This window comes from Paramormyrops kingsleyae, chromosome 14 (genome assembly GCF_048594095.1).
Source record: "Paramormyrops kingsleyae isolate MSU_618 chromosome 14, PKINGS_0.4, whole genome shotgun sequence".
NCBI classification, from domain to species: Eukaryota; Metazoa; Chordata; class Actinopteri; order Osteoglossiformes; family Mormyridae; genus Paramormyrops; species Paramormyrops kingsleyae.
In genome coordinates this window covers 18,762,498-18,776,510 of record NC_132810.1, presented here as the reverse complement: position 1 = coordinate 18,776,510, position 14,013 = coordinate 18,762,498, and the positions used below count along the sequence as shown (strand labels likewise).

Here is a 14,013-nt window from a genome sequence, read left to right as displayed (position 1 = left end):
CAGGCCTGCATCCCTGCCGTGCTCATATGCCTCGATCACAGACACGTGGCAGATGATGCCGATTGGTTGATGGGGTGAGGGGGCGGGATCGGTCAGCGGACACCCACAACGTCACACTTCCACCCTGCGCATTCCCAAACATCCTCTGGAAGATAATGGGCAGGATTAGCATTTAGGGCCCTTACTTTCTCTTGCTCCGTCTCCAAGGGAGCGACGAGTAAATCGACTCATTTCCATTTGTCCGCCTCATTATGTAGCGCATCATATCCAAGCACGTCAAACCACAGTACATATGCCATCGTTCTTATTATGAACTTATTACTTTTAGTTAGCTCACAATTATGGCGGCCGTGCTTTCGCTTTAATGTCAGTGGCAGATAACTTCGAAGGTTATAATTATCTCCCATGGCCGCATACGGGAAGAACAACTAATTTCTTTAATTTTTTACGGCAGCCGTTTGGTGACTGCGGAATCCGTGACCGTTTTCCAGTGGTTTCAGCCATTTCTCTCTAATCTCCCCAATAAGCGCTGACGTCACGGCCGGCCCGGGGTCCCCAGAAAGTGCCCACATGGACCCGCCCAGGAAAACCCAGGTTTCACTTTAACCAAGCGGAACCATGTAAACGAGAGGCTCGTATTAATGGCAGGGATCAAAAAGGTACATTATGACATCATAATGCAGAGAAGGAGCTGCCAATCATAAGGAGAGGGCGGGGCATAGACAGGCTGCATTAAGCTTGTGTTATCGAAGCATTGTCTGCTGCCGGTTTACAGAGGGCGGTTATGTGGCTCAGTGGGCTAAGCCTCCATGCCTGTGATCAGAAGGTTGCTGGTTCGAGCCTTGGCAGAATCGTCAAATGTATGTGAGCCCTTAAGCATGGTTTTTTTACCCCCCCACTGCAGGGGCGCTGCATGCTGGCTGACCTGGTGCTGTGACCCCCTAGCTTCCATGTATCTCATGGAAGGCTGTACTTGTTCAGATGGTAAACAGTGGATCGTTTCAGCCGAGGTTTTCCTCCCTTACCACGCAGCCAGATACTTCACTAGAGCGATTTCAGCTACATCCCATTGGCCAGCACTTGCCGGAACTTGAAATGGCAGTTTTAATCTCACAGCCTCAGCTCCTAACAACTCCGCTAGCTGCCACCGCAGACGTTACTCACATTTGGTTTTTTTTTGCCAGCCCTCTCACCAAACTGCCCCCCCCCCCCATGTGCCCCCGTAATGTCAGCGGCCTTGCCTTGCCAGAGTCTCTTGGGAGACACACCAAGCTCAAACAAACAGCCCTTGGCCTAAAAATAGAGAAACGGCATAAGGACGTTTCACACCGGGAATGGCGAGTTCCGATTGGGCCAGCAGTGGTGGCGGCGAATGTGGCAGAAGGGCCAAAAGCAATTCCCTCACACCGACCCAATAGCAGACAGAACCTGAAGAGGACTCCGCCCTCAGTCCGCTTCAGACATAACAGTGATGAACAAAAACCCCCAAGAGGGGCTCGTCGCTGATTTGTTATGATTCCAAACCGCGAGGCACGCGGAGCACGGTGATTCCACCGGATAAATATTTACTGCCGAAAGCACCTCAAATCCCATCTCTAATGAAACATGAAACATCAGAAAGTGCGAGTTCCGGTGGAGATCCGCACACAGCATGTCGACGCGCTCAACTGACACTTTCAGACGCCGAGGCAGATGTATAAACCTTTATTCCGGCTGCTCTAAAAAAAAAAATCAAACACGCAGCACTTCAAGGAAGGGCTCGAGCATCCTGAGAGGAGCAACTCTCCCCTTCAGCGAAGTCATTAATTTCAACATCCACAAGCCACGGCGAATCCGAAAACCCTCACGATGGCCAGCTGCAGAATACCAGGAGCCAGACGACCCTGTCGCCAAGGTGACACGGCGCGATGGGGCGCCCAAGGCAAAGGGGGCATACATACCTGCTGCTGGGGGTACTGCATGCCAACCATGCCCACCTGGCCCCGCCCCTGCATTCCCATTGGGTAGCGGTGTGGGCCAGGTGTTCCGTATGATTGGCTGGGATAGGCCCCGCCCTGCTGCTGCTGCTGCGAATAGGGGTTGCCGCCCATCCCGTAGAGCTGTGAGCGCTTCATCGCCATGAAGTCCATGGAAGCCACCTGATGGAAATAGGAAGGGGAAACAAACAAAAAAGATTTTAAAGGAGAAGTCTAAGCAAGCGGGCGCCTCAAGCCGCGTGTCGACGCCGCTTATAAGACGTGGGAAAAAAAAAGGGGGGCAGCGCGGCAGGAGAAACATGCGCTGGGACCGCGGCTTGGCAAACGAATACCGTAAACGAACAACACACCTGAGCGGACTGCACCGGCACGACCGCACGGTATTTGCCGCAACATTCTCTCATCCCAGAAATACCCCACAATTTATTTAATCTGCCTGAGAGATACGCCTCCATATCAACCCCCCCCCTCCCCCCCCCCACTGACCCCCTGATGGAGATCCTGGTCCTGGCGAGGGGCACGGCAGTTCCCAGGTGCCACGTGACAGGCTGCACTTTCCATTTTAACGCCGGGAAATATTAAGGAAGATAAAAGTGATCGCAGGAGACGGGCGGCACAGGGACACAAACCTTTACGTCTCACTGGATGGGGTGGGCTGTTAAAGTCATGGAAATGCCGGGATTGAAAAGCCCCGGGGCGGGGGGGGTTCGTCTTCCAGCAGCCGACTCCAAGACAAACGCCCCCCCCCCCACCCCCCCAAACACCACCTGGGACTGAGCTGGGCTCAGGTGTGCCTGACAGTCTATGGATCAGCAGGTTTTAAGGGCCACCTGTAGAGATGGTGTGTGTGTGTGTGTGTGTGTGTGTGTGTGTGTGTGTGTGTGTGTGTGTGTGGTGCCACAGTAGAAAGGCGGGACTAAAATGAGTACAAAGCATCACATGACCCTAATGTTTACACACAAGATATTAAACCAGTCTGACTCCCAAACTGCCCATCACCCGCTGGTTCCTTGCCTAATTGGCCAGGCCTCCAGCTGGTCCCGCCTTCACTAGGCAGTCATGTGGGGTCTGGAGGAGTGGGGGGGGGGGAGACAGATGTTTTGGCTTCACCCCTCGGTACCTTGGAGGAGATCCAGACGAGGATCTGCTCCCGCTGACGCCGCAGCTCTGGAATTCAGGATAATTATTATCATCATCATCATCGCACTCACCCCCCCCCCCCCCCCCCCGAGCCCCCCTGCCAAAATCTGTTACTGAACCTCAGTCAGCCAGGCCCAGCCTGTGGGAGCCAGGCCCGGCACCGATCCAAGCCCGGCATTACTTAAGCGCTACCTGGCGCTCATGCCGACACCACTGCTACCAGGAGACCTGCCCCCCGCCCCCCGCCCCCACCCACATCCGCGTCCTCTGCCTGTCCAACGATCTAGGGACACGTGGGAAGGAACGGCCTCATCCTCTCCCGGCCGAGGTGACATGGATAACCGGGGCAGCCATCTTGCTGGAGCACGCCTCCGAGAGAGAGGCTGCGTGGATCCATCTAAAGCAGAGAGGAAGCGGAGCCCACGCTCACCGAGCCTGGATAGTTCAGGGGTCAGGGGTCACGCTGGCACGGTGCCCCGCCCTAGTGCCATTAATTGGAGCACTCATGAATTAAACGTCACAGTCATGAATTATAAAAAATAAAAAACAGGGCAGCGTGCCACCCGCAATGTGTGCCACAGCCCAAAAAGGCACACGGGAGAAAAATGACTAAGAATTTGTAATAGGCTGATCTATAATTTAGGCGGCTCTCCCAGAGCCTCTGCCAAGGCCACACAATCGCTGAAGATCACTGGGAGCCGGAAAAAGGAAAAGGGGACAGAAGCCCCCCCCTAACCCCTCCCCACCCCCAGGCCTAACGAGAGGCCGGCAGCTAGCGCAGCACTTAAAACGAGCGAACAGATGGACGAGGCTCCGACGTCAGCGTGCGGCGATCTCCTGACCACAGCGGTCATGTTCACGTTACGGTCAGCAGAGGTGTGTGGGAATGGGGGGTGGGGGGGGGGTGGGGAGGAGGAGGTCATTGCCCAGGGTCACGATGTGGATGTGGACTGTGAAGTTCACTGTCAAGATGATACAAAACAGCTCCTCAGAAATGCAGGGTGTCGGGGGGGGGGGGGGGGGGGGACACACGCCACGCATGCCGATAAGCCAACCGCCTACAAACCTATGGGGGGGTTGGCGACTTTATTACCGTGACCTGGGACTCTCATGGAGGGCGAGCATGCATGTCATGTGACGTCTTAAGTTCGGCTGCTGGTTTGAGGAAGCTGCTAAGACAATGGTATAAAGAATTATATAATATAATAAAATTATAATAAGGATCCAGCCCCCACTGGTGCTTGGACCCCTAATAATAATATTCCTGTGAGAAAACAATGAAACCCAGCCCCCCCCTCCCATCCGCACCCTGATAACCCAGCTCCCCTGCAGACTGTGCGCCCAGGTAGCCAGTGCTCTGCAGTGACAGGTTGCGGGTCCCTTCACTGGCCCCTCATGTCCAGGCAGCGTGCGAGACGGTGCGACCCCTCGTGACTAAAAGCCTGGACACTCTGGGCCGCCGATCTTGCGCCTATTGACAGCGGCCTTTTAACTCCCCACCCCACCAAAGCAGTCCTTGCCCCTCGTGCGGGGAGAGCGCGCCGTCGTGGACAAAGGAGTTATCTGCGGCTCCATGCCATTTAGGCCGCTCCTCTGCGCCGCTTCTCTGAGCCGGCTTCACCGCCAGCCATTCCGCAGAAAGCAGTTTCACGCTTTATCGCATGGTACAGGAGCGTTAGATTCACAGAAGGTGCAGGACGAACGATATTCTTTCATGTAAAGCGTGAAAAAAGGAGCAGAAATATTTTAACGTGATACCGTGACACCCCTCTGGGCTGATAAACGGTTGACAAATGGTCACTGCTCATTATAAAAAATCCTGCATTTCATAATACAATGGAGACTCCGCGGTACACCAGGGGCCGGCGTGGAGGGGGAACCGCAGGATCTATTCAGAACCCTTTATGCCAGAACGTGACTGTAAGAGAGAGAGTGTGTGTGAGTGCGTGCGCGTGTCCCCAGCTGTAGACCAGAGCGAGATCAGTGGCCTCTGTCACCACAGAGGTCACTGGGTTAGGGACACCAGGTAAACTCAAGAACAGGATTCGGCTGTAAAGTATCAGAAACATCAAACTGCATCCCTAACTCTTCCGGATTCCCCGGATTACTACACACCCACTGCAACAGAAGCCCCCACCCCTTCCCAGGGTGGAGACCGACAGCGTACCGCATGTGGAAAGAGTGGCAAATCCATCAGGAATCAGACATGACCAGCGTGTCGATAGAGGCTCGCCGTGTCAATGCATCCCTCAAATTCATTCCCATGAATACAGCAGAACCCTACGATCCCAGAGGCAAACGCCAGGCCCGGTTCGGCCCGGATTCTGAGGAGCCCACCCAGCCACCCTCGATCGAGCTCGGCTACAATCCCATCACGACAGTTAATCCCGCCATTTCCGCACGCGGTCGCCATGCTCCGATGCAGCTTCTGTCTGCTACGGAAAATGACATCACACCTGAACAAACAGGCCGCGCGCTCTGGACGGCCGGCAGATTGGGCGGTATGCGGCTTCCCAGCTATGTCGGGCAGCCCGCCACCAAAGCTCTGAGTCAGCCAGAAGGCCAGCCGGCTGACTGTCACGTGCGTACGTGCCTATCCGTCACCTCGCCCGGCCCAGTCGCTGCCACACGGCGCCCTCTCTCAGACGTTACAGCGGCCAGCTCCCTTTCATCTCTGATGATAACCAGGCCCCGTCTAACGTTCAATCTGGAGGGAATTAGAGCCTCCGCACATGCACACGCACCGAGCGGCCGGAACGGGAGAGCGCGGAGGCGTTTGGGTGCCGATACGCCGACGTCTCTCTCCACCAGGCGCTGCACCACTACGCCCGCAAAATTTTGCCGCTCTTGCTGACTCAGGTCAGCAAAACTCATTTCACTGATGCGGAGACAATATCGATGTCAACAACAGGAATGAGGCAGCAGGCGTTTCTGCTTACAGGCCAGCGCAACACGCAGGATAAATCACAAAAAGGATAATAAAAAGGCGTGATGCGTACAGAACCGTGCTCGCGTGACCGCTGCAGATGGGTTACGGACTGCATTCTCATCAGACAAACAAACATTATTAAAAGCCAGTCTGAACTTCCAACATAAAAACTGTTTTAACTCCCAGAACCACCAGATACCCCCAGGGAGTCCAGTGAAACCAGTACAGGCCCATAATCAAAGAGAAGCAACGACCCTCTTAGTTTTTGAGTCTGCATGTAAGGAATATCAGCGATTCTTTAAATTATTAATGTTTTTGTTGTCATTTAATTTTTTTAAGCACCTCCATGGAGCCCTTGTGCATGAAAGCCGTTACGCCGGGGGGAGGGTTATTGCTCCCGGAGCTTTCAGTCCTTGAAGCGGTGGACAGAGTGTCAGTCTGAATGCTGGCTGATGATAGCTGGGCCGCCGTGTTAGATTTACACCCCAGGAGGGGAGGACAAATGGGCACAAAGGCAGCGCGGCACGCCACTCGAAGACCCCGGCCTCTGCAGATTCCATCCGCATCTGCCGTTACAGGGTAGCCACGGCGACCGCATCAAGAATACACGGCGAGAGCCCGCATGGTAACCGGCACACGGCAACAAGTCAGAGTCACGGGAGGGCCAAGGCAGAGTGAAGCAAAGCCATTCCAACCCCCCCCCCCCAGACACACACACACACACACACACACACACACACCTCAATGCCCAGTTGCGTGAAGAATACTTAGACTTAGAAACACAATAACTCCCTGGCATGGGGGAGTGTCTGTTAAAGAAAATTTGCACCATTTCACTGCTTCACAGAAACACCAGTGTAAACACAGATTAAATATGCATTCAATTTTACCCATTCCTGGAAATTACCGCAGTAATAGCAAGTCGGCACGCGCTGGCCACGTCCAAATGAAGCCGTATTACTAAGTGTATTTATAAATTATCAATGTCTGTTTTCTGTAATGAATTCAGAGAGAGTGCCAGTGGGGGGGGGGGGGGTAAAATGTTTACACCCATTAATAAAAGGAACAAAGAATTAACACTAACTGCTCCTCTGGGCTTAAAAAGGCCCGCGCCATCCATCAGCCAACGCCGTGATGCAATGCAAGCACAGCGGCACCGTGTCCGGCGCAGGGTGACAGGCGAGAATAACCGGCCTATCACCCTAATACCCCAATGTGAACGCAAAGACCTGCTGTCCTTCAACATCACACACTTATTAAAAGTCACCCGAAACTATTTTAATGGGACTGATTTCATTATCAGACTTGTATTGACCACCCATTTTTCCTCAGGGAGATATGTTACGAGGATTTTTTTGTGGGGTGGGGATTTTATTTGGTTCATGCCGATTGGTGGTCGGTGCCTCATCACTGGGGAGCCCTGGCAGGTAGCAGCTATAACCGGCAGAGGGGGGGGGGACGCAGGCGGTGGGTGTGGGTGGGGGAGTCCTTAGGGTCAGCTCTCCACATTATGAGTGACAACATAATAGGCTCCTCGGCCTGCTCAACCCGGAGGAAAAATCAGCAGCTTTTGCCCCCCAGTTTACTGAGATTTTAAAACATACAGGGATGTAAACAGTGTGTGATATGGATTGAGTCGGTATTGTTTATATCAAGTTAAATGAAGCTAAAGATTGTAAATAAATTTCCATTTCAATCTTGCGGAAAGCCTTTTTTCTTCTCCAGTGTTTGCTAGCATCTCTGCTCCCATCCGAGTGCACGAATGCCATAAAGGGGTTAAACCCCACCCCCCACCCACACTGTGATGGGGCTAACCCCGCCCCCAACCCGCACTGTGATGGGGCTAACACCGCCCCCAACCCACACGCACTCGCACTGTGATGGGGCTAACCCCGCCCCCAACCCGCACTGTGATGGGGCTAACCCCCGCCCCCAACCCGCACTGTGATGGGGCTAACCCCGCCCCCAACCCGCACTGTGATGGGGCTAACCCCGCCCCCAACCCGCACTGTGATGGGGCTAACCCCGCCCCCAACCCGCACTGTGATGGGGCTAACCCCGTCCCCAACCCGCACGCACTCGCACTGTGATGGGGCTAACCCCGCCCCCAACCCGCACTGTGATGGGGCTAACACCGCCCCCAACCCACACGCACTCGCACTGTGATGGGGCTAACCCCGCCCCCAACCCGCACTGTGATGGGGCTAACACCGCCCCCAACCCACACGCACTCGCACTGTGATGGGGCTAACCCCGCCCCCAACCCGCACTGTGATGGGGCTAACCCCGCCCCCAACACGCACTGTGATGGGGCTAACCCCCGCCCCTAACCTACACGCACTCGCACTGTGATGGGGCTAACCCCGCCCCCAACCCACACGCACTCGCACTGTGATGGGGCTAACCCCGCCCCCAACCCGCACTGTGATGGGGCTAACCCCGCCCCCAACCCGCACTGTGATGGGGCTAACCCCGCCCCCAACCCGCACTGTGATGGGGCTAACCCCATCGAGCAGGTAGCTTATGGAATTAGTGCACAGATACTTGTAGATGACTAAAAATAAATAAGTAAAATATATTATTTTATTGGTTGGCTATTATTAATGAGTTAGATCAATTGTGGTCCATGTGTCGCTGAACCTCGGTATGAAAAGAGCAGCTGTAATTAGTGATTACATTTCAGTGGCCCGCTAACAAAGCATGATATTCTTTTTAAAGTGCTACTGCAATTATTGCAAGTTATCACATCAAAACTTCAACCTAGGAAATAGCGGATGGCAGGTAAGTAGTTACCAAAATATTCAGGCTTAGATAAGACCACCTCAGTAAAAGATACTTTACAAGCTGCCGTTTGCACAGTTGAAAACAATACTTTAAGAAAAAAAATAAATGCACTTGTTATAGGCTACAGATTAACTTGTTTGTTAAAACAATGGAGAGCATGTAACAGGTCATTGTCCTATTTTCTAACATTTTTATTTGTGTTTCATACAATTTCAAATGCATTTGCAGAATATGCCAGTTCTGTTTGCATTAAAATATTTTGATCTGTTCTTAACCTGTAGCCTAACTGCAATATGTTACTGAAAGCACTTTCAGATACTGTAGGCCTGTTAATTATAAATTAATTTGTCATGGACTTCAACCTTTGTTAGTTTTTGTGACAACTTGTATTGCTTTGATTTACAACTGATTTTCTTCCCCACTTAGATATATATTGTATAATCACCAGCCAAAATATATTCAGATGTTTTTTTGTCCATATCGCCCAGCCCTACAGAGAACAAACCCATAACCCCCCACCCAGGATCATAGTAGAGTCTCTAGTCCCGTATACATCATGACAGTGCAGCAGTGTAATAGGCTTATATATAAGCGGCAGATCTCTCGTTCATCATAACACACTCCTCCATTTCTCTGCTTTCAGGGGCTCTAAGATGTGTTTGTTCTTTGGGATAATCTTTCTTCATTTTATTATTCTCTAAACTGCAAATACAGGCATGAAAAATGCAAGTTAAATTAGGAATCTACTTAATTATAGCAAAAACGGCTCTGCTGTGACGTTGCCATGACAGCACGGTGATGTCACAGACAGGGGACGGAGGCCAGTGCTAACGGCAGCTGGCACACGTGACAGACCAAGCTGCCTTAATACCGGCACAATTAACCTAAATTAGCGCAGTGCGGGTCTGGGCTCACACTGAACTGGGTCAGTGAGTCTCACCCGAGGTGCGCTGGTGCCAGAATCGCGGCCACGTGGCCAGGCTCTGCACCCGGGTTCCATGCGGCAAGCGGAAGGCGACAGGCGGAAGCACGGGTGCTTCCCGACGCACTTCAGCAGGTCACGCCACGGTAACCTTCTTAGGGTACCTGCGGCATAGGTAAGCACGAACTGCGCGTGTGTGTGTGTGTGTGTGTGTGTGTGTGTGTGTGTGTGTGTGTGTGTGTGTGTGTGTGTGGTGCGATCAGCCAATGACAGCCAGCAGATACCAAAGCACAGAGCACAAACAGCCTGCCCTCAAGCAAACACTGACATCACTGCCCATAGCTGCTTACTCTAGACGACATTTAAATGAAAATAAGAAATGTTCTGTCTTATTTTCCAAAAGCCTTTATAATCAAAACCATAGGGAGAGCGGGTGGGGCGGGGGGGTGGAGGGGGGGGGTGTCACCAATTCAAGCATACTGCGATAGGCTCCCCGTTATAGCCGTCCACTCCCTATGACACACTCCAGGGGGCGAGAGAGGGAGTGAGCGCTACATCAGCTTGTACTGTGGGCCTTTGCAGCCGGATGGAACGACGCACCTGAGCTGCAACAATTTCCAAACAGAACCTTCAAAAGCCTACTTTAACCAAAGAACGTGGACAGAGAACAAATACACACAAATGAGAATGAGGTGGCAAGATGACAAGCTGCAGGTTAACTCCTGAAACGACTCATTAACAAGGCAGCAGAACAAAAGCACAATATTGACAGAATCGGCCCTTTAACAAACAACTAAAGGGCTGTGATGCACGGCCGCGCCGCTCACACTCAAAGGAAGGGAAATCTAAAACACAAACACAGGCCGCGCAAGATAAATCAGACGGACGCCTGCTTAATATGCGCCCCCCCCAGCCCCCGGCAGCCGAGCTTCCGCCGTGCCGGAACGGGAGCGAGCTAATAGCGAAACAGGACGTGTCCTCTTTCCCAGGCCTAATTTAGGATTCAATTACAATACTCTTTAAAACCGTCGACTTCACAATTAATTATTTCGAGATTAGCCTGACAGTAATGGGCCTCCCACCATAGCTCTCGCCGAAGACCTTGTCACACGCTCTTGAGAAAAACGCACAGGGACTCTGCTCCCCCCGCCCCCACCTCCATGTCGCTTTTGTTTTTCTGCTGCTAATCCTCGCCTCGATACTCCTCGGTACACAGCTGATGTTAGTGGCTCACACTGGGGCCAAGCTGTACCTCTGCTCTTTTTTCTGATATTTGTGTTCCTCTCCCTTTATGAGCCATTTGGGCCCTTCCTGGCCGGCTTGGGAGAGACGCTGACGGATGGCAGGGCGGCGGGACGCGAGCAAGAAACCCACCCTTACCGCTCTGATGGAGGGCGAGAGAAGCCGAATACCCAAAAGGGAAAAAAAGACAAAAAAAAAAAATGACCCGCACTGCCGAGTCCCGCACCCGTCCTCGGTTTTATTTAAATATCCGAAAGGCGAGGGGTCGTAAAGCTAGGGGGGGGGGATCATAACACTCAGGAAATGAGGTGGGGGCAGGCTGTTACGCCTAATGGCCTCTGAGGCGCGAGGACCATGGTTTTGCCTGAGCTAATATGCAAAAGCGCTTAGGGAGAAGCGGCAGGGAGGAGGTGCGGGCAGAAGCGGCCGCGCGATAACGGCGCGGCACAAACAAGGCCACTCGCTCGCGGCAGGCTCCGTGAAGAACGGACCACGTCGGTATCACCAACGCTGAAATAAGAGCACGGCCTTCGTCCCTGGCGTGCCGCGTCCTTTCTGGATTATTCTGCATTACTTGCTCTGCCTTTTCCGCCATTTAAGGACAGCTCACCCTGCTGAAGGCCAGAGCCACTCTGTGCACAACAGTCGCGGTTCTCGGTAACGGCCATCAAGTCCCCGGCGCGGGTCTGACCTGTGAAGCAGTGCATCGTTCCTCTCTCTCAGCATGACAGACGCCACCAGCCCAATTCCCCTGCGAGTTATGGGGGGGGGGGGGGGGGGATGGGTGCAGATATTCCTTGCAAAGATCTTCCATCACCCCTCACACACTCTTTCCCCAGGTGTTTTAACACCAGAGTTCCAGAACCTGGTTCCTGGTTAAAAGTCCCTGGGCTTCTCAACCTGGAGCTACGGTAGCATCACTCTGACATCACACAACAGGAACTGGGACATTTATGCTAAATGAGCATAGGTGATGCAAAAAGTTCGTAGCTTTATATTATTTCATAGTTTTCATACAAAACCACGTCATGCCAAAACAATGGAAGACAAATTGTTTACTTACTGGGAGGGGGGGGATTGATCACGATCAAACATGTTCATAATTCTTATTAAATCCGGCCAACAGACTGATCTTTTGTTTTTCACAGAGAAAAAAAAAAAGATAGGATTATCCCGCTAATAAGTGCTGGTTAAAGTTTCCACGCAGGCACTGGTAATTAGACAGAAGTATATTGATTAGTGGTAGAATTTTCCGATGCCGAAATATGGAGACGTGAGCAAAAAATGTATTGATGCATTAAATGTAATTGGGGGACAAGAATAATTCCATCTGCTCAATTTTTGCTCCGTCTCTTTTTCTGCACTGCCACGTGACTTCTGAGTTAGCGCCACTGCTTATGGTCAACCAATCAGCAAGCTATTGCTGTAAGAACCTCCCCAGTAATTAATTTTAGAACAAAAAAGTACCTAGTCTGTAGTAAGTACTAGGAAAAATGTAGTTCCTCTGAGCATGAACATGACAAAAGTCCCTGGTTCCAGATAAAAGTTCCATGGGTGTGAAAGCACCTTCTCTCACACACACACACACACACACACACAAACTCGGGAGAAGCACACGACCGGCCCCTGTGTCGATATAGTCTTTATAGCACCATGTGCACAAGAGAAGAGCTGCTGAATGTTTGACATGCATAACTGTCGTAATGTGACCCAGCGAAACATCCAGTTACCCCACGCTGACCAGCCCTACCAACCCCCCCCCAAAGAGCTTAGTGCCCACATCTGACCACCACTCAATGCTCAAATTCAGTATTACTACATATTATGTGCCTTCTTGCACCGAAGAGGTCATTTTTAAGAGGATTCACTTCAAAATGTAGCAGTTTCATTGCTAAAGCCAGTAACAACACGTTAAACTATTAACTGCACCTCTAATGAAATTTTAAAAGCCATTCTGACAGTTTTAACGGCGAGGAGGTTATCGTACCAAAAGCCACAATGGCTACAGATGCGTGATTGTCACCGCAAGGCAGAATATGTCTGTACTGGCCCGTCTATTGATTATGGTAACGCAAGCTGGGGAGCGGTGATCGGGACACCCCCTGACACGGGGCTGATGTTACTGTGTCCAGCGGGGGGTGGGAGGGAATGTTCACGAAGGGGCACAAAGTGTACAGGCCGACTGACAGCAGCGGGCGGGTATGACCAGTGCTGCAAACAGCCAGCAGGCTGCACGGCCTTAAAGGTCACCCACCGCGACCGGACTTGCATATGGAAAAGCTGGTCAGTGATTTTATTTGACGCCAGCAAAAGGAGCCATTTGCTAAGCTTGAAGTGACAGTAGTAGATGATCCACACGGGCTACACCAAAACTTATTTTAACAAATATAAAATAGCTGCATTTACCTATTGAACAGAAAATTGAAAAATAATGATCAATGACTGATCTTAAATCCTGCATTCAACCCCAAGAAAGGGAACCACTCAGGGACATCCAGAGAACTAGACTAGGGATGTAGAGGGGAATCCCTGCCTGCTCCCGCCCCTCCCCTCACCCCCCACCCACAGAGCCCATGCTTCCATTCAAAGGCCCACACATGGCTAATTTACATATGTGAAGGTCACGTCTCTGCTGTCAAAGAGGCAAGGCCACCCAAGGGCTTACCCCGCTGGCTGGCTGCCCAATAAGCACGATCGCCAAGGAGAAATAAGATAGCCTGAGGCAATAAGGGGAGGGAAAGGTAGAGGCGTGGGGGGGGGGGGGGGTAGACAGAGAGAGATATCAAGATCAATAGCCCAGCTATAAACAAAGCGAGGGTTTTACAGCACGCTGTAGGACACAGCTGAGCGAATCTTCCCAAAAAGGCACGCGCTTCGGCTTGGGCTGCATTCAAACAACCCTTTATTCCCATCCCTTCCCGGCATCCTGCTAAGGAACACAAACGGTTCTCTGGCTCTTTGTAATGAGCACTGCTGAGTCATACAACTGAAGGATCAGGCACTGTGTCAGTAAGCCGGGC

General features: G+C 52.0%; 1 protein-coding gene across 1 annotated transcript in view; it reads right to left on the bottom strand.

The window, feature by feature from the left end:
* Positions 1-14,013, bottom strand: part of arid1b (AT-rich interactive domain 1B) — a 103,846-nt gene that overhangs the window by 84,223 nt on the left and 5,610 nt on the right. The window contains 1 exon segment of the mRNA XM_072698973.1: positions 1,941-2,138. Within this exon segment, the coding sequence (XP_072555074.1) occupies positions 1,941-2,138 (198 nt within the window).